This window comes from Sturnira hondurensis, unplaced genomic scaffold (assembly GCF_014824575.4).
Source record: "Sturnira hondurensis isolate 20B ecotype Veracruz unplaced genomic scaffold, ASM1482457v3 Scaffold0004152, whole genome shotgun sequence".
In the NCBI taxonomy this organism is placed as follows: domain Eukaryota; kingdom Metazoa; phylum Chordata; class Mammalia; order Chiroptera; family Phyllostomidae; genus Sturnira; species Sturnira hondurensis.
In genome coordinates, this window is record NW_028076783.1 from 6,561,779 (window position 1) to 6,582,473 (window position 20,695).

Sequence of the window (20,695 nt, forward strand, 5' to 3'; positions counted from 1 at the left end):
TCCAAGCCCCAGCACAGTGTTCGACACATAGTAGGTGCTCAACATACCTGTTCAATGAAGGAATAGTGACTGAACCAACTGTATAAAAGATCAGAGGTCTCCTCTTTATAGGTGGGGAAACTGAGGCACAGAGAAGGGACCAGTCCCCAGGTGCCATGGCGGGGGTGGGGCGCTGCCACTCGAGACAGGCAGCAGGCGAGTGGGGCTGGGGCACTCTTTAATAAAGTGACTCAGCGGCTGGCGTGGGCTGTGGAATTTCTAAACATCCCCTCACATCCTGAGAGAGCAGGCGACGGGAGGGGGCAAGCAGAGGGAAATGAGGAAGAAAAACAAGAAACTTGGGGGAAAAGAAAGAGAGGAGGGAAAAAACTAAAATTGAAAACAGACGCACGCGTCCACCCTCCTGGCTCCACCGTGCCCCCCCACCCCCACCCCCCGCCCTTTCTCCAGCTGGGCCAATCAGAGACCGCCCTGCAGCCTTTCCCCCAAAGTGGGGGTGGGTGCAGGGAAGCCCACAGTGGTGTGAGCCCTGCCAGCAGCCCGCAGTCCCTGCCCACCCCGTCTGGGACCGGGACCCAGGACCACTCTCCGAGCCACTTGGAACGCGAGAGGAGGAGGACAACACGGAGAGAGCGGCAGCTCAGCCGCTCCAGCGCTGCCCCCCAGGGCAGCAGCCTGTGTGGAGCTACACAGAGAGCCAGACCCCGGACGGCCCCTCCTGGCTACCCTGCTCCGCCCGAAGGATGCTTTGGGTGTGAGGCCACTCCTCACCCCTGCAGCCCTCCACTTCCTCCCTTCTGCTGAGGCTCCGGGAGCCTACAAGAGTCCTTTTTGCCCTCCTACCCAGCTGCTGCCCCACTTCTGGCCAGCAAAGACTTTCTGATAACGGGACGGGGCAGTGAGGAGGACTTCCTGGAGGGGGTGATAGCTCCGAGCCCAGGACCTTGCCCAGAAGGCATCAGCAGCAAGGTAAGTGCTACTGAAGGGGGAAACTCCAGCTCCTTGCCCTGTCCCCTTGCCCCAGCCTGTGCCTTCTCAAGTAGGTCAAAAGATGGAAAATATTTTTAACAAAACCAGATGGGAGGAGACCGGAGGCTTTGGGCAACATTGGGCTGGAGGAACCCATTTTATCTTCTTTGCTGCTTCAGCTGCTTCTGGGGCGGGTGGCCCAGGCCTCCGAAACCCTCACGCCCCCTACCCTCATCAGGCAAACCCCAGAAGTTTCTTGGTGCCAGGCCCAGTGGGAACCTCCAAAGCATAGTGGCGCCTTTTGTGGGTGGGGAGAGCAGGGAGGGGAGTGAGAAGGAAATTGGGAGATGGCATGCAGGGCACATGGAAAGGGGACCTAGCAGGGGACAGGCAACCTCAGAGCCATAGCCCTGTCCCTGGGGCCAAGCCTTGTCCCTAAGAATCTGCCTGGCTTTAGGCCAGTCGGCAGCCAGGCAACCTCTGGGGTTTTAAATGGATTTGCAAATTTTCCAGATTCCTAAGATGTCCTTCCAAACCCCCAGTGGCTGGGAAAGTTCGAGGGCGAGGGGGCTGGGGCTTAGCAGGCCGTGTTCATGCAGCTGGGGCTGGGGGTCTGGGATCCAGCCATCAGATCTGCGGGCCCCTCTCTGAAGAAGGGGGCTTGACTGCTGGGCCCTTTCCCCTGGTCCCAGGCAGCTGCTCGGGCCTCCTGGCCACCTCCCTCCTTCCGCCCCTTCTCTACTCTATCCTAAAACCGCAGTTCCTGCTGTGGCCATCCCGTGTAGAAAGGCGCCAGTAGAAAGCCCTGACTCGACCCTGCTGTCGCTGAGTGACACGGAAGGCCGGGACTGTGCGGAGTGCTTTATAAGTGTGGTTTCATGTGACTCGAATCAGCAACTCCAGAGGCAGGGCTGATTTTACTCCTGCCTTATGTGTGGGGAAACTGAGGCTTAAAGCAGCCACAAAACTATAGGACACAGCTCCCTGCCCCATCCATCCGAACGAGGGCATTGTGTTCCTCTCCCTTCCAGTCAGGCCCCAGGAACCTCAGATGGGATTTGCACTCTTGCCTGTGGACATGCCCTGCATTTTTCCTTCAAGTACCCCTTCCCAGTCCACCTCCTCCAGGCAGCCTCCCAGGTTCTTCCATGCTTCCCAGTGCACGCCATGCCCTTCTTACTTGTGCCTTGTCGCTTGTCTCTTTCTTCCTGTTGGCGTTCTGTTTGCACATCAGAGTTCCTTCAGGCCCTGGGCTTCCCACCTTGTGTTCGGTCCCTATGCCCCCCGCTGGCAATGGGGCTGAGGATACATAATGGTGAAAGGGAGGAGGGACTGGCCGAAGACCTTCTGTTCTCAAGTGTGAGACCAGAGCCCAGGGCTCAGGTGCCCTTCCAGACTGTGTTTCTATGTCAAACAGTGTCCCTGCCCGCATCTCTGATCCCAAAGGTCACAGAGGCCTCTAGCCAGATCTTCTGAAATCACGTGGCCCTCCCCTGCCTCTGAGGTGGAGGGCCCTGGCTCCACAACACTCGGGGGCAGGAGGACCATGCTGGTCACTGTCATCGAGTGCTGATCCTGTGCCAGGTCTTTGGAATTGGTACGGTTCCGCCTGCTTTCAGACAAGGGAACCAAGGCTTAGAGGAGCTAAGTGACTTTCCCAGGGCCACACCATACAGCTGGTACTTAGGCTGCAGTCTGCCTCAATCCCACCAGTCTCCATCCTGCCATGGAGCCTCTCCTGGGCTCCAGCACCCCCAGCAGCAGAAAGCTCAGTGGCAGGCCTGACCTGCTCCCAGGTTTGCCCGGCCCCGGCTTGGTCCTGAATGAGGGACATCTGGTCGACACCCTTCCTTCCGCAGTGCTCAGGCAGCCCTCCCTCCTCTGTGGGAAGAAGAGCTGAGACTTGTAATTGCCCACAGATGTGGGATAGTGGAAAGCACCATGGATTCGGAGTCCGGAGACCTCGCACTTGCCCTGGCTCAACTCAGATCCATTGTGCGGCCAACCTCAGGCCCACATGTCTTCTTCCTGGGCTGCATCCGCGTATACCTGGAAGGCGGTGAGCACCACAGTTAAGCAACACTAGGTTTGGGCTTCAGTTGACTATACATTAACCTTGATTCGGCCTCTGGCTAACTGTGCCCCTGGGTCAGTGCTCTGCCTCTCTGACGTCAGTCTCCGACCCTGTGAGCAGTGGGGCAGTCTGTAGGCTCCGTGACCTTATGATGTAGGTAAAACACTTAGCATGATCCCTGCACTTCCTGGGATGTATCTAATGTCATCGGCTAAGAGAAGGCCACTGCTCTCCTGCCTCCTGCACAGAACAGCTTGGCTGTGAGTTTGGTCTGTAATCTGCAAAGGGCTATGCCCAAGGAAGGGATCTGGCCACCATGGGTATTCTAAAGGCTCACTTCCATCCTCCGGGAACAGTCTGGCTCTGAGACCAGCTGCCTTTGGGCTGAAGGAGGGACTCTGGGCATTTTTCTCAGGAGTGTGCTGAAGGCTACTGAGTGTGCTGAAGAGGGAGGGAGGGAGGAGTGAGAGGGTCCCCAGGCGTCCCTGGCACCCATCCTCTGGCTGCCCCATTTTTTCGCACTTGGCTCAGCGCCCTGCGGTCAGTGGGTTGTTGGAATGGGAAGAGATCTGCCTCCATTGGTTTCGGCAGCCACCCACCCCCACCCCAGGAGCCTCCCTGGGTCGGAGCCGGCAGCACCTCGGTTGGAAGGCAGCATGTACGGGATGATGTAACGGACCAGCCTTCTCTGAGCCCTTCCACTGTGCTCTACACCCGTTACTGCCAAGTTCACTGCTGTATTCCTCGGTGCTTAGAACAGGCCTGGCATTCAGTGAGGGCTTAAATATTTGCCGAACTAATTTAATCATCGCACCAACCCCCAGGAGTGGGTATAAACTCTTTCTGTTTCACATATGAGGAAATGCCCAGAGAGGTTAGGTCAGCTGCCCAAAGTCGCACCGCCAGGAAGTTGTGGGGTGGGGATGTGCTTCTGACCCCAGAGCCCTGATGGGAGGCTGGGGGACTCCGCCCCTGGGAATCCAGCATAAACTCTGAGAACGTGCCTCAGCTGTGAGGGGGCCCTCAGAGTTCCAGAGGGGGTCATTGGACCTTGTAATCCATCCTGTGTGTGTGTGAGTGAGTCAGTCCCTCTCCGGGCCTCAGTTTAACCATCAGTAAAACAAGGAGGTTGAACGAAATGATCTCTGAGCACCTTCCAGCCTTAAACAATTCCAGGGTTCTAGGCCCTGCCAGCCCAGATTTGCAGCCGCACAAGCCCTGTTATGTACTCAGGGATCATGCATATTTAACTTCACGGTGCAAGGAGTTTTTTTTCTTACCCTTTTTCTACATGTTACAGAAAGCAGTCAGGATCGATGACTGCTAATGGAAAACTATTACATGCAATAACTAGGAAGAACCTTCTGACAATGAAGAACTGCCTGTTCATGCACTCAGTCTCTCAGGGAGCACCAGGACGTGCTCCCCCAGACCCCGTGTGCCCGTGTTCCTGGGATACTGACCAAGGAGGGTCAGGGGGTGTGCCTGCTAGGGTGTGCTCCTGGACACTGTGCCCCTTTACAGCCCTTTCAATGTGGATTTTTTTGAACCTCCTGTGCTCTGATTTGAAGAGGAAGCAAGGCTTTGGCCGATGGTAAATGGACGGATGATGGGGTCCAGAGGCGAGGGAATGGATCAGAGACCCGCCCCCTATAGAACTAGCATACTTGTTGATTCCAGTGTAGAAAGTCTACTTTGAATCCCACCTAAGACTTCAGGCCCCAGCCCCCCAGGCAAAGGGGCTTCCTGAACCCTCAGGCTCTAGGACTGTCCCTCTTCTCGGACACTCTGTGGGTACCCCACCCCCTGTCTGGTGCAGGTGGTTGAAAAATCAAACCGTGTTGCTTTAGCTGCATTAATACCTTCCCTTCCCCTCACTCCAGATCAGAGATATTTGATGTCTTAGGTGCCTGAAACCTTTCATCTGCAAGAGGCACCAGCTTCTCTGCGCTGTGATGGGAAGGGTTGTCCCTTGGGAGGTGGGGGCAGCAGGGCCAGGGGGTCAGACGGTTCCTGAAGGTCAGAGATGAAGAGGATTTTGGCCCAACTTGTTTATTGAATGGATGGGAGACCAAGGCCCAGAGAGGGTGGGGATGGACCTCGGCTTACCCGGAGCGGCAGCAGCAGCACCGAGCCCAGGACCTGGCCTGCAGGCCCGGCCTTTCCTCTGCTGTCTGGGAGGGTCTCGGGCTGTGGCTCTCCCTGGGGTAAGGCCACAGGGAACACTGTGTGTTGAAGGGAAGCTATACCATTGCAACAAGTGGTGGGAACCCCCCTGGGTAGTTTTGTGAACCATCGAGCCTTTGGTCATGTCAATTCTTCATTTTGGCCATAATTTCTTTTTATGTAAAGTGGGGGGCAAGGAGCAGCACATGACCTTAGACGTTCCACCCAGCTCTGCCCTCAGCCCCTGGGAGCCCCTGGCAAGCACAGAGGGACTGATGAGCAGATGGGTGGATGGATGGAAGGACTGATGGACAGACGGCCGCCCCTTGAGTCCAGGGAGCAGGAGTGACTTCATGAGCATGTAACCTGTGCAGTCACAGAGGCCTCCGTGCTTGGAAGGGCCCTGCACTTCAAACCCTTCATAGTTTTTAACAAGGGGCCCTGCCTTGTCACTTTGCACTTGGCCCCACAAATCACGTAGCTGGCCCTGCCAGGGAGTTCGGGCTGAGTCTGAGATGGCTGCACCCTCAAATGCGCTCTCACTGCCTCCGCTGTCCCCACTCTGAGCCATACCCTCCCACAAAATCCCATCACTCTCCGTAGTGGAGTCCCCACCCCATACTGCTTGGTGTTTCGCCCTCTTGGCTACCCAGCCAGCAGTGAGCCCCGCCCCCACTATCAGTACCCTGGAAACTGGCTCCCTTGTGCCTCCAGGGCAATGCCCAAATCCTGATCTGGCACCCCAAGTCTTTCCCAAAGTGACCCTCCTTTCCTGCCCATCACCTATGTCTTTGCCAGAGGGTCCGTTCTAGCCTGCCAGCTCTCTGCTTGCCATCTCTCTAGAGGCCTTGAGCTCTCCCCCTTCCCGACTGGCTCACACCTGTGGAATCCCCGTCCCTGCTGCCGGCTGCCAAAGAACCTACACCTGAAGGCCCAGCTCACAGCCACTCCCCCATCTCCACTGGGATAATCACAGTCATAATAGTTACCATCCGCTGAGCGCCTATGATATCTCAGGTGCATTTCATCGCCATGTTTAACTCTCAGAGCAATGGAAAGGGGAGTCACTTATGTCATTTTCCAGGAAATTGGGACTCAGGGAAGTTAAATTCAGAGGTCGCACAGTGAGGAGGGAGTCAGACTGGCACTTGGTTCCGGATTAAGTGGCTTCGAGCTGGGACTGCTGCCCTGAGCTGGCTGGGGTCCCTCACTTCCAGTGTCCTGGGTGACAGCAGGCACAGCATGGTGGCATTGGCATTCCCTTTGTCTATTCTGCCCCCTCAGCAGCCTGTCCCATCACCTCTCTAGGGGGGAGGGGTCACCACTGCTTGGCCATCCCAGTTCCCCAGCCTCCCGAGTTCTGAGTCACGGGGGGCGGCTGAGGCCTCAGGCCCAAGGGCCAGAAGAGCTGACCGGACATAGCCATCAGATCTCTCCTGCTGTGTAAACATCTGTTGAGCACCTACTGTAACCCTAATCCCTTCTTAGGGACCTGGAGACATCCTTACAACATTTCCTCATTTCTGGGCAATCAAATTAAGGGACTAAGACACAGGGACAGGGAGGAGCTCTTTGACAGACAGTGGGTCAGGGGTCATCGGACTTGGGTTCTGGTCCAGGGTGAGGCCCTGAATCCCCAATTACCTAAAAGGAGACACTCCACCGCCACCCCAGCTGAGCCTGCTGACACCACCAGCGACAGCAGCAGCGCCCCTTCCTGAGTAGCCCTTCTGGGGAGGGGCTTTCCTGCCACCCCATTTATCACAGGCACCCCTTTGCTGGCAAGTCTAGCCAGCAAGGTCTCGGCTGTACGCTCAGTGCCAAGTGAGTGAGTGAGTGAGTGAGTGACTTACTCTCCCATGAGCGAATAAAGAGTAATAATAACGTGACCACTGACTTCGCAGAGGGCTGTGTGCCAGGCCCTGCTCCAAGCATTTTACTTGTATTAACTCATTCGAGGCCTCCACGAGCCCCCACTCACAGATCACTAAAACCAAGGCACAGAGAGGCTGAGTGATAGTAAACGGGAGAATTGGAGGGTGAGTGACTGAAGAACTGGGTGCAAGTGCAGATGCAGAGGCAGCCAGAGGGAAATGAGACTCGGGAGCGTTCTCCCCTGAGGCTCTGCTGCCCAGGAGGGCGCTGAGGGGAATCTCAATGCTCCATAATTGGCACCAATTAATAGTTAGCTACCCAGGCCTGGTCTTCGGGCTCCAGGCTGGTGGAGGAGGCTGCGTGCTGGTGGGTCAGTACCAATGGCCTGAGGCCTGTCTGCCCCTGCCCACTTGGCTCTGAGAACCCAGTCTGTGTGCGGCCCCCACCCCGGCCCAGGGCTGATCCGGGGCTGGCAGCAGCCGGGGAACAGAAGGTTTGCTTGTCTGCGCCTGCCGCACCCCCACCCCCTCCCCAGCCTCAGCCTGGGACCCCTCTCAGGGGCTCCTTTGGCCGCCAGGCCTGGCGCTCTCCGTTGCCATGGCACTACCGGAGATGAGGCTCTGGGGGGTGGGGAGTGAGGCAGGGTAGCCCGGGGGATGGCAGAGCCTGGAACTCTGCAGCTGCAGAGAGAGGCTCAGGCCTTCTGTGCACAGTGGTAGGGGTGCTGGGGCTCCGGCCAGGGCGGGCCTGGACCCTGAGCACAGAGGGCCTGTGGCAGAACTGCCCAGATGCTCCACCCCAGAGGACAGGCTCAGGGCCTACCAGAGCCCCAGTTTGGGCACTGACCCTGACAGATATGTCCTCAGGAAGGACTCCTCTCCTCACCCTTTGTGCCAGCCCACAGGCTCTGCAGCAAAGTTGCAGCAATGTTCTGAGTTCTATCCCTAGCTTGACCTTCAAATTCCTGAGTGAGCTGGGGTAGACCCCTTGGTCACTGTGCACCTCAGTGAGGGGAGGGACAGGACTATGACCTCTGAGGGTCCTTTTACCCTGAGAGCATGGATTAGGGTGGACATGGGAGTGTTTCTCTGTGAACAGATCTGCTTTGGGGCAAGAGGTGAGCAGTCTGAACTGCAGTAAAGAGTGCAGGTTTGGAGTCAGAAGGGTCAGCTCTGCATTCCAGCCCCACTGCTTCTGGGTTGTGCGACCTCAGGCAAGTTATCGAGCCTCTCTGAGAACCCATTTCCTCCTCCGGGAGGAAATAACGATTGTACGCACCTTTCGGAATTGTGAAGACAAAACCGAACCCCCAGCTCCTCTTGTTGACAGAGTGCCTAGTCCAAAATTCCTAGGTTCTTTTGTTTGGTTTTCAGATTGTGGGGCACAAGGGCAATGGATAAGAAGAAAGATGTCCTAGGGCGGTGGGCTGGTTGGTGGAAAGAAGCAGGACCAATGAGTAGAGGGTTCAGTGAGGCAGATGACACTCGATGTAGCGATTTTCTCCAAAGAGCCTAACATCTGGGGCTCCCGAACTGGCCAAGAATGGAATGAGTCTCACGTGAGTTGGTGAGATCCATGTCTCGGGGAGGTGTGTAAGGGTAGACTGGACAGCAAACCCCTTTGTTTGCAGGGAGGGTAGGGGAGATGTCGATAGGGAGTATTTATGGCTTCTCCCAACCCTGAGATTGCAGGACTCTGTGAAGGACGCGTGGCTGTCTCCCCACTTGTCTGCCAGCTTTAGCCTCACCCGGCCAAAAGGAGAGACAGACTGAAAGAAGAGGTCAGGAAAAGAGGATGACAGAGCAAGGTTGCTGACTCGTGTACTGGGCTCATACTAGGTGCCAGTCACCTTTGCCACCTGCCTTAGTCACCTGGGCATTAAGTCTGTGTGCTCTGGGGTCACTCTAAACACGATTGAGCGCTGGCTTCGTTGCTGCCCAGCTCTACGACCTTGGGCAAATGGTTTAACCTCTGTGTGCCTCACTTTCCCCACCTGTAAAATGGAGAAGCCTCATGGACTGCTCTGGGATTATTCACATAAAGGGCTCAGTCTAGGTGGTGATTGATATGAACTAAGTCAGGGGTAGCTATTATTGTTCTTGTGGTCATTGTCAAGGCCTTCTAAGTCTTTGTTCTTTTCTGAAGGGGTTGTTGGGGGCCCAGATGGGGTCCAGAGGACTCTGACCAAGGGGTCCCGTGGGCTCGGGCAGAGCCAGGCTCCGTGGCCCGCAGGGTGGCGGTGGGGATGAGCAGGGAGTCAGTGCCCTGCCCGGAGAAGCAGGAAGTGTTTGCTCTGCAGGCAGGTGGACAGGGGCGTGCAGCTGGCTCCCCTTCCTCACTGACCTCCTTCTCGGGCTGATTCCCAGCCTGCGTGGGAACCCAGGCCTCCTCCTCTGGGTCACCAGCAGCCGTGAGACACACACTGAGTGCTTTCCCACGAGCAGTTCCAAGAAGCGGGGCCAGCGGGGCTCCCCTACCCCACCAAGCACTCACACCCTGGTGGTTGAAGGGGTGTGTGAGACGGGGGGGCTCAGGCTGGGAGGATCGGTCCGTTCTTTATCAGCCTGGCTCTGATCCAGACAGATGTTTCATTTTATTTTGAACTTCCGGAAAATAGGTCATTTTTTTCCATTGTGTCCCTGGGGAGGCCTCCTGGGGAGAGGAGCAGAGAGTGAGTGACGAGTATGGGGACCTCACATGGGCTCTGGGGAGCTGGGGGCTGTAGCAACCTCCCTCCCTCCCTCAGTCCGAGGCGCTGTCTGTAGGGCTGGGGCGCAAAGGTCCCTAGAGGCTGGGCTCCGCCTCTGCAGCCCTCTCCCCTTACCTACAGGGGACACGGTACCCTCCCTGTCCTCAAGTGGAGCCCGGGACCCTGCATTGTTCGGAACCCTCCTTATGCTGTGTGTTTCCCTGTGCAGCCGCCCCTGTGACAAAGTAATGTGTCCGTCAGGCACAGTAACAGAGCAATAATAGCTAAGAATAAAATAGAACAATTACAGCAATAACATGGTCCGGCAGAAGTGGCACCTGCGTGAGTGTGGTCGGTAGGGTAGTAGTACGGGTGTAATGATTTATAGTTTTAATTTGATCATTTCACCTAAAACGTCAGGTGGTGTGCATGAGTGTGGTATTGTTAGGTTATAGAATTACATGCTTATGATTGTGTAATAAAAGAATTTGTAATGAGAAGGGGCATTCTTTGTGCTGGACCCCTGTACTGTGAGAAAAGATAGGCGACTGTGGCCTGTCTCTCTGATAACCGACCCAACGATGACATGACTGAGATGGCTCCTAGGTGACCAGTGGCTGGAGCGCACACCGTGTGGAGACACTGGGCAAAGGGATGATTCGGGTCCTGGGTGGGATGGAGGGGGACAGAGCGAGGTTCCACCCTAGTCAGAATGGTGCATAATTTAAAGTTTAGGAATTGCTTGTTTCTGGAACTTTGCACTCGGTGTTTTTGACCTGTGGGTAACGAACGGCAGGAAGCATAAGTAGGAGTAAGGGAGGACGGCTGTGCCTGGGCGTCATGGGGAGCCATGGAGGTGCCAGGGAAGGACAGGGTCCGACACGTATTTCAGAAAGGCTGAGGTGTGAGAGAGGTAGGGAATGACAGACCAGGGGCGAGGAGATGGGAGGAGGGGGTTCAGGGGGCAGCCCGAGGCCACGATGCTTGTGCAGGAGCGGGCAGGAGCAGGAGGATTGGGATGATGGCCCAGGAAACGGGCATTCTTCTTTGACCCGCTTGGACTCCCGAAACAGCTATAGCCCGTGCCAGCCCCCACTGAGCTGATCGCTGCTATCTTATGTGGGGGACCCTGAAAGCACCTGGGGAATGTGGAGGTCCTGTGGGCCCGGAAGCAGCGTGGCAGCGCATCAGGCCTGGGCGATCAAGCCGCAGCTGTGTGGGGTCTGGGCTGAGTTGCTCTCCCTCTCTGGCCTCAGCATGATCCTAAGGCTTTGGGGAAGCGTCCTTGTGTTGGGGTGGAATGCTGAGCCTTCCCTAACAGGTAGAAGTGAGGCATAGGGTTGAGGGGGGCAGGAGGGAGCCCCACAGCCCTTCCCAGGTTTCTACCACCCACCTGTAACGGTCTCCCCACCCAATGGACTCTGCCCTCCTTCCTGGCCCCCATGCTGCAAGACCACACCCGCTTCAGCCCACTTGGGGTGAAGCCACACAGGCCACACTCTCTGCCACATCCAGCCTGTGCCGCCGTCACTCTTGTACTCTCTGGGCTGCTGGTGGGAGGACTGAGTCTCTGGCTCCAGATGCCTCTTGCCTCCACATACTCCCAGGCCTGGAGCTGGCTGCCTTCTGCAAGCTGAGTCATGACACCCCGGCCAGGGCCTCTCCTAGCACCCCACGCCCACCCCTACCCCAGCACTCCAATTCAGCACAGCTGCCTTCCAGAGTGGCAGCTGCTTCCAGGACAGCCTGGCCCATCCCATGTACAGATGGGGAAACCGAGACTCAGAGAGGCGCAGGACTGCACTACAGGTGGGTGGCAGAGCAGATACTTGAACCCATATCCCCTTGCTCCCAGCTAGGGATCTGTCCCCTGAAGTTTGTTCCAGAGGCTGTGAGTGCCCCTGGTGTGGAGGACAGAGGACTAGGATGCTGGTAGGAGACCAGGGTCTGTCCCATTTCTGCTGACAACTTAACAAGTCACTCCTCTGACACAGTCTCCGATCCCAGCTTGGCTGGGACAGTGCAGGAAAAGCGACTTTGATATCAACAGAGTGGGGTGCAGTGGGGGGTACACTGGGGAGGGAGGGGCAGCAGTTGTTGTCTGCACTCCGGAGCCTTGAGCCCCATTCACCTCTGAGGCAGGGCTGGAGGCGAGGGCTGCCCAGGGGCCACCTGAGCCCAGTCAAGACCCTGGGGTCTTCCCTGTCCTCCCCTCAGGCTCAGTCTCCTCATCTGTACAACGGGGTGGAGGAGGGGGTTGGAGAGAGCAGGTGATCCCCAAGGGCTGTGGAGCCCCGACATTCCAAGACTAACCCCAAGTCTCTGCGGCCAGACCTCCTCCTCCCTCTGGCATCTTATTTATTCAGAGCATCCCTGGCCTGGGACGGAGCCGGGGCGGCCCAGGCACCCCTCCTCCTTGAAGCAGGGCTCCTTCCCATCCCCATCTCGCTGCCATTTCTGCCCAGCTGTTTCCCGCCACCAGACTGAGTGTCCCTCTGTCCCCTTAGGTGCCCACGGCCCCTCCACATCCCCGACCAGCTCAGTGGCAGCCCCTAATCCTGCTCCTCTGCTCCGTTGCATCTCAGCAAACGACACTGTGCCCCGCGTGCACACACCAAGCCAGAAAAGGGGGTGGGCTCATGTATGATACCTCTCCCTTCAGCCCTCCAAACATCTAATCAACAGGTCCTGTCATTCTCAGCTAAATAAACCTCAGACCCATCTGTCTCTATCAGTTTCGCCACCCTCTCCCCAGCTCAAACCAAGCAAACAGAGAAGTGGAGGTGGAGCTCTCCACCTTGGCTCCATCTCTGCTCTCTGTGCCTAGGCGAGGACCTTAAGTGTGTGCTGCCTCAGTTTCCCCTCCTAAACCGGAATGATCATTGTATCTATCTCATAGAGTTGGCTGAGGAGAAAGTGGGCCAATATATGCCGAGTGCTTAGAATAGCACCTGGTGCAGCAAACATACAACTCCCCAGCACTGTGGCCTGTCTGTGTGTGCACATGGATGTGTGTTTGGGGGAGTTTGGGGGAAGTTGGGGTCCACGGTGCCCACACTGTGTGTGTGTTGTATGTGCATAGGTTGTCTGTCCTGGGTACACATGTGATGTGCCTCACATGTGTGCACCTCACGATGGCATTGGGAAAGCACACAGGTGGCAATCTGTGCCATGTACGTGTGTGCTGGGTACAGTGGGAGCTATGTGCACACACACACACACACGTGTGTGTGCACACAGCATGCACATGTGGAGTGCTTGCACGAGGGCCAGGCACACACATGGCCTGCAGCATGGCTGTGCTCCCAAGGAGTATGTGAACGAGTGCGTAGGCGAGTCTGTGTTGTGTGTGCACGTGCTAACGGTGTGCAGGCTTCCTCCACCCCCGGCAGCCCGGCAGGCCCCCCTCCCTCCCTGGCCTGCCTATGTCGTGGGAGCCTCAGGACCCCGAGGGAGGGAAGCTGCTGCTGGCGGATGTGGCCAAGATGGACTGGATTTATTTAGATTAAGGCGGTGGGAAAGGAGTGGAGACTTGTGTGTGCAGGAAGGAGGGAAAGCTGGGGCTCCGAGAGAGGCTCCTCAAACATGCCTGCTCCCCTGGACTAGGGGCCCTCAATCTGCTCCCCCAAGGGGGTTCCTCTGATTCACATGAGGAGCTGGGCAATTACCTCATCTTTGGACTTCTGTCTCCCAATCTGGTGGAAATAGGGAGAATCATGAGGGCTTCCTGGCACACAGCATTCTCCTGTGGGCACAGGGGGCACCCCTGAGAGCCCCCCCTCCTCTCTCTCTTTCAGAAGCCTCCCCAGGCAGGAGAGAGTGGCAGGCAGGGGTATGTCTGTTCCCTGACTATGACACCTCCTCGCTGGAGCCCAGCCTTCCCCCCGAAGAAGGGAACTTGTCGCGGACAAGCTCCCCGCCCCCTGCAGAACAGTTGCCTGGGCCTCTCTAGGGTTGGCTGGACGCACGGCAGCCTCTGGGAAGCCCAAAGAGGTCCACGAGGCATTGGCTGGACACTGAGGGTGTCAGGGACTCCTCTGAGGTGGCCCGGGAGGTCATGTCCAGCTGCCTCAGTCCCCACTCTGGTTCTGCCCAGTCCTGTGGCTCGTTGTCCATGCCACCCTCCCCCCACCGCCACCTCCTGGATTTTCAATCCCCAGTTTATCTGTCTAAGAGTCACCTGAAAAACTGAAGCCCAGAGAGGGAAACGGCTGGTCAAACCTTACACAGCAAGTCTGTGACTGGATGGTCTGGGAAGTTCAGTCTGTGAAAAGAGAAGGGTTATAGATTCTCACATGACTGCAGCGGCAGGAATGCAGCCCCCTCCTTCTCCTGGCCATTTTGGAAGAGGGATGGCTCTCTGAGAGGACCCATCCATACCTCTCCCCATGCGGATGGAGAAACAGTCCCAGAAAGAGCGAGAAACTTAGGCCCCTTGTGACCAGAGCCAAACCACCCACTTCATAAAGACAGAAGCCAGTCCGAGATCCCCGGGACACCTGCACTCTCCCTAAGGTGTCTACCCCCACCCCCCGCCCCTCCTCTGACCAGCCTCCTGCCCTCTCCCCATAGCCCGGTTCTTCTTTCTCTTTGCTGTGTGACTGGGCCATGACTCTGTCCAGCTCTGGGAATCTGCTGCCTGTTTGGGAAGACCCCTCCGGGCAGAGTCTCAGCGACTCTAAGCGGCCCCCGCCCCAGGCCCAGTGGGAGAGGAGCCAGGGTCAGGGACTGCTCCTGCCTGGGGTGGTGGGGGCCGGGGTTGGGGGGGCGGGCGGATGCCCACACAGCCCAGCCTCCCAGAGCCAGGCCAGCCCCCACTGCAGTGACCTCCCATCTCCAGGCCAGCCGACTGAATTCCTCCTTTAGAATAATAAACAGTGCGGCCAGCCAGGGAGGCTGAGAGGGGAGGGGCAGGGAGGCTGAAATGACCCCCTCCCCCAGTCTCTGCTGCTAATGATTTTCTTTGGCTGAGATCTCAGGCAGGAAAGGGGGAGTCAGAGGGGCACCCGCCAAGGGGCAGATGGGCCTCTGAGGGGGCTGCTGACTCCACCATGGGGCTGCTCCTGCCCGTTGGAGGAGGCCTGGCATCCAGCTGGAGTGGCTGGGGCAGGAGGGCTGGGAGAGGGAGGGGTACATCATAAGAGCTGGACTTGCAGTCTGGAGCAATGAGGAGGGGGAGAAATGAGGGGGTCTGCAAGCAGGCTGGCCTGAAAGAATGAGGAGGAGGAGAAGAGCAGGTTCACTCAGAGAGCTTATTGGGGTGCTAGGCAGAGCTGAGGCTCGGGTCCACAGGCCAGGAGCCTTCCCTCCGTTCCACTGATGTGCTAAAGCAGAGCCGGGAGTGGTCGACTCCAAATCACCTTGGGAGACCGAGGCCCCAGAGAGTGATGGCACAGAGGGTAGCCCTGCTGGTTCAGACCAGACCTCCGCCAAGGAGTGGAAACTAAACGGGGTGAGGCTGGGGTGCAGTGGGGCTGACTTGGGTGTGGCCAAGGAGCAGGCCAGGCTGGGCAGCCACTCTGCGAAGTCAGCAGACCCACAGCCCCGAGAGGCTGCTTGTTGCCTTGTCACGTGGTCACTGCCCACATTTCTTGCTCTGTGACTCCTGTCCACTTCTGGTCCCCTTTCCATCCACGCCGCAGGGCAGACCCTTGCAAGCCTGGCTGTTGGTAGTTATTTGGGGTCCTTGGATGGGGCGGCCACAGGCAGGAACAGAACAAAGACACCAAGTTCCATCTTTTGGTGAGTGTCCCTGCCTCTGTCTCTTTCTGTCTCCATCACTGTGTGTCCTCTCTCCATATCTCTGTGTCTTTGCTCCATCTCTGTGTCTTTGTCTCTACCTCTGTCATATACATCTGTTTGTCTGTTTCTCTCTCTCAGACAAGCTCTGCTGTGTAACCTTAGGCAAACTTCTTTTCCTCCCAGGGCCTCAGTTTCCCCATCTGGACAGTAGGAGTAAGCTGGGGGGCCCTGATCCATGGACCTTCCGAGGCTTGCAGCGCCATAGGGCCTCCCCAGGGCCCAGCCCCTGGCCCCTCTTCCCTGGGCCCCCCTGTGTAGCTCAGGACCCAGCGAAGGGGGCCAGGCATGGGGGTGCCCCCCCTTTCCACAGCCCAGACTCCCCCGCTTCCCTTCCCACAGCCGCCTCTACTTCCTGTTGTGCTTGTGGCGCTATGGGAGTTCTCTGGGCCTGGCTCACCCCCTCCTTCTCCTCCAGGCCTCTCATCACACTTTCCCAAATATTTGTCCTGGCAGATAAGAGCCTGGTATTGGAACTGTCACCCAGAGGACAGGCCCTTAGAGCTGGCGGGCCCCTAGACACCATCCCTGCCCAAATCCCCTGTTTTTCTATAGACACAGAAAAACTAAGACCCAGAGAGCAGTGGGGGCTCAGCCAGGGTCACCTGAGAGGTAGAGGCAGAGCCCAAGAAGGGCCCAGGCTCCTTGAGGCTGAGCCTAGTGCAGCGGGAGGGGACCTGTGAGCACGAGGGCCCTCTTGGCTGTGGGACATGGGTAGCCTTTGACTTCAGCCCCATGGACACAAAAGCTGGGTGGCCCAGGCCGGGCTTACTCTATAGGACCCAGGTGCAAAGATGGGTCCTGGCACCACCTTTGCCCACCCTGGACCCTGACTGTCTCCTATTTAGCTCCGCAGGACACCATGCTGCTTCTGAGTGCCATGCCAGCTCCTGTCCTCAAAGGTAGGTGGACTGGGCCCGTGGGAAGGGACCCTGGGGAGCCGCTATGCAGGACCCTGGAGCTGGAAGGGGCGGTGCAAGCTGCACCAGGGCCTGAGAACCCAGGGGCACTGCTCTGCTCTTGGGACTCAATGCCCTGCCTTTCCAGTGGGGCTCAGTGAAGGCCCCCTTCCACTGCCCACCCAACAGCTCACAAACCCCAGCACATTCCCTGCTTGCCTCGAGCTGTCAGCTCATATCCTCTGTTGGTCTTCCACACCCCGTGCCCCTCACGAGTTGTCCCCACCCCACTCATTAGGAGTCACTCCAGCCTCCTGTCTGTTCTCAGCACTCGCTGGTACTGGTCTGGCCCGTCTGCTTCCAGTCTGGGACTCCGCGCCCCTGCCTGGACTCCTCATTGGCTGTGAACTCCCACGTCCTAACTGGGCTTCTCTCAGCACACCCTTCCCTCATTCCTGCCTGGTACATGCACTCTGCTGGCCAGGGCAGCTGACCAGGCAGGCAATCAGTGGTCATTGGCAAGCTGCAGATGGCTGATTGGCTTGGCTGAGCACCAACCGGTCTGGGGGGATGAGGGGGTGTAGCTTACAGAACCCTCCCCCCAGGGGACACCAGCAGGGGAAGCGGAACCAGTCACTTGACAACCCCCCAACCCCAGTCCCTTTGAGTCCCCAGGGGACTCGGCATCTCTCCTGCGCCCATCTGCCCCACTATGAGCCCCCTCCCCCACCTTCCCCAAACAGGGCCACCTCTGGGCTTTGGGTGGAACCTGGGCAGCTGGGGCGGCTGTAGGAACGAGGCTCAAAGGGTGACCTGGGAAATGATGCAGGAACTGGAGCCTGGGAATTGCTTCCCAAGGATTTCCTGATGCCTTTGTGAGAGAGAATGTGCTCACAGTTTGCGCGTGGCCCACCGAAGGGCTCAGAGGCTGGGGTCTAAAGGCTCTGTGCCAGCAGGCCCCAGGGAGCTGGGCACTGAGTCTGGATTATGGAGGTGTGTTTCTGGAGGGCTGTTGTCCCCCAGGGTCAGCTCTGGGGACAGGCATGGAGGCTCCGTGCTCTGGCATCTGACGCCTCCTCTCCTGTAGGCTGGGTGCTGCTACTGCCCCTGCTGCTGCTGCTGGGGCCACAGACATCCCCAGGTCTGGTCATCTCACCTCCGGGGCCCGAGCTCATCCTCAACGTCTCCAGCACCTTGGTTCTGACCTGCTTGGGTCCAGATCCGGTGGTGTGGAAACGAATGTCCAAGAGGCCCCCACAAGAGATGGCCATGACCCCGAATGGCAATTTCTCCAGCATCCTAACGCTGACCAATGTCACTGGGATAGACACAGGGGAATACCTGTGTACCTACAATAACTCCCATGAGCTGGAGGCCGATGACCAAAAACGGCTCTACATCTTTGTGCCAGGTAAAGCCCCAGCCCACGCTCACTCCCTTCCTCCCCCTCTCAACAGCGGGTGTCGGGGAAGCTCAGGGAGTGCTTTAGTGACAGGGCAAAACACAGCCAGCTCAGAAATGCAGATGAACCAAGGAACCCAGCCTGGCTCAGTCCAGGAGTATGTTCTTTTCCACCCCTTGGGGTGAATATCTACCTGCTCCCCGCCAACCCAACCCATTCCTGCCTCTCAAGAACTCTGCTTCCTCAGCTGGTTCCAATATGCTCCCTCTTGGCCCCTACATCCCATTGGGGGTGGGAGAACGGGGGTTCTCCAAGCTCCAGGTACCAGCTGCCCTTCAACTTGTGGCTTTCCCACCCTGGCACTGTCCATATTGAATGCAAACCCTAGATGGGACCCCTGAAAGCATGCTTATTCTGCAATGGGAGGGCTCAAGGCCAGAAAGGGGGAGAGGCTGGTTCAAGGCCACACAGTAATTCAGAGGAGTGCCAGAAACCCAGCTCCCCCTGACCCTCATTTGTGCCCTCCACCCCTGACAGATCCTACCATGGGCTTCCTCCCTGTCCCCTCCGAGGAATTATTCATCTTCCTTACAAAAGAAACTGAGATCACAATTCCATGCCGAGTGACAGACCCACAACTGGTGGTGACACTGCATGAGAAGAAGATGGATGACCCACTGCCTTTCCCCTACGACCACCAGCATGGCTTCTCTGGGACTTTTGAGGACAAGACCTATGTCTGCAGAACCACCATCGGGGACAGGGAGGTGGACTCCGAGCCCTACTACGTCTACAGCCTCCAGGGTGAGCCCCCTTTCTGGCCCGATGCTCAGCAGAGGCAGGTGTAACCGTCCGCAGGGGCATAGCCCTTTCCAGCTCGCCAGGTGTGCAGCTCCACCCCTCACTGCAGTCTCATCACAGCCGTGGAAGGCAGGCCACGTTTCTCCATTTACAGATGAGGAAGCTGAGGCTCAGAAAGAGGACGGAACTTGCCCATGGCCATGGGCAGAGCTGGGCAGTATGGAGTGGTGGGCAATGACACAGGCTTTGGATCTCAGCTCTACCACTTCCTGCCTCAGTAACTTTGCACAGGCACACAGCCCCCCTCCCCAGCCTGCTGCTGCTTCTACTATAAAGTGGGGATACTGACTCCCTACCTCATGGGATTATTGTAAAGATCACATGAGACAGAAGATGGGGGGGGGTATCTGGTATACGGTTATGCCCCACACGTTTCCCCTGTACTTAGGTGCGTGGAGAGTACTACAGTTTCCAAACTGTGGAAGGTCCCTTGTGGAAGGTCAGGTCCATGTGGACAGAAATTTTGTTTTCTGCATTCACTGCTTAAGCCCCAAAGCCTAGAATAGTACTTGGTATAGAATACATATTTAATGAATTGTTGCATAAATGACTCTTCCCACCAGTCATTCCTTCCCTCTTTGGCCCCTGGCCCCATCCCCAGCCTGAAGCGCTGGTAGCTGGTGGCGACTTCCTTAGACCTGAGCCAGTCTCTCTCCACCAGCGTCGTCCATCAATGTCTCAATGAATGCAGTGCAGACTGTGGTTCGCCAGGGCGAGAACATCACCATTATGTGCGTGGTGACTGGGAATGAGGTGGTCAACTTCGAGTGGATGTACCCCCGTGAGGAGGTAATGCTAGGGCAGGGGTTGGTGTAAGGGCCATGCAGGGGTGGGTGTCTTGCCTGGCAGCCTGACTCTCCGGACGCTTCCTGATTTGGGGGATGTGCCCCACCTGTCCCTACAGAGTGGGCGGCGAGTGGAGCCAGTGACTGACTTTGATACCCCCTTCTACATCCGCTCCACCCTGCACATCCCCAACGCTGAGCTGGGCGACTCGGGGACCTACATCTGCAATGTATCAGAGAGTGTGTACGACCACCAGGACGAAAAAGCCATCAATGTCACGGTGGTTGGTGCGTGCCTTGGGCTCAGCCCCAACCCTCACTCTGAGCTGGATCCACACCCTGTCATAGCCCTGGGGTACCATCGGCCTCACGTCTGTCCAGCTCTAGCCTCGATCCTAACCAGGGCTGCATTTCTGGGAGAAATCCAAACCAAAATGCAGCGCCAACCCCAAATCCAGCCTTAATCCCATCTAGACTTTCCTCTGAGCCAGAACCTAGGCCCCAACCCAATTTCTGATCCTGGCCTTCATCTCAGGCTTAGGCAGCCCCATCCCCAAAGTCAGCCAGGCTGCAGCTCACCTTGGCCACAACCCTAGGCCAGAACATGCTCAGGGAGAGCTACAGTTCCAGCCCCAATCTCTCAAACCCGGCCTGCAAACCATATCAGCTCCAAATTGGGCCAGGCCCAGCCCCAGCTTCAGCCTCAGATTGGGTACTTTCCAAAGCCTAATGCTCCATCTCCAGAAGCCCCTCCCCACGAGGCACTAGCCCCGCCCCTGACAGTCGCCCCTTGCAGAGAGTGGCTACGTGCACTTGCTGAGAGAGCTGGACGCTGTACAGTCTGCAGAACTGCACCGGAGCCAGACACTGAAGGTGGCATTCGAGGCCTACCCACCGCCTACTGTCAAGTGGTTCAAGGACAACCGCACTCTGGGTGACTCCAGCGCCGGCGAGATTGTCCTGTCCACACGCAATGTGTCAGAGACTTGGTGAGCAGCCACCTGCCCACTCCATTCTTGAAGTTATGGTCCACAGCTGCCAAGCAGCCCACAGCCTTCAGCTGCTCAACAAAAACTAGGCCCATCTTCCCTGAGAGTTTACTACTTGCCAGGTGCCCTTCCAGGGGCCGTGCCAGGCCTAGGGGTGCTGCAGGGAACGGAGTATGCGGTCCCGTGC

The 20,695-nt window shown here is 57.5% G+C and overlaps 1 protein-coding gene across 3 annotated transcripts in view; it reads left to right on the plus strand.

Moving 5' to 3' along the window:
* Positions 1-516: 516 nt before the first annotated feature.
* The window catches only part of PDGFRB (platelet derived growth factor receptor beta), a 36,654-nt gene continuing 16,475 nt past the window's right edge, over positions 517-20,695 (plus strand). The window contains exons 1-7 of one of the 3 annotated variants that reach the window (XM_037044917.1): positions 517-969; positions 16,421-16,474; positions 17,559-17,882; positions 18,411-18,677; positions 19,396-19,523; positions 19,639-19,807; positions 20,316-20,508. In XM_037044917.1, the coding sequence (XP_036900812.1) occupies positions 16,435-16,474; positions 17,559-17,882; positions 18,411-18,677; positions 19,396-19,523; positions 19,639-19,807; positions 20,316-20,508 (1,121 nt within the window). In that variant the 5' untranslated portion in view covers positions 517-969; positions 16,421-16,434. Of the gene's footprint in view, positions 970-14,845; positions 15,516-16,420; positions 16,475-17,558; positions 17,883-18,410; positions 18,678-19,395; positions 19,524-19,638; positions 19,808-20,315; positions 20,509-20,695 lie in introns of those variants that run through there. The other 2 variants (XM_037044915.1, XM_037044916.1) reach the window with 2 other exon arrangements.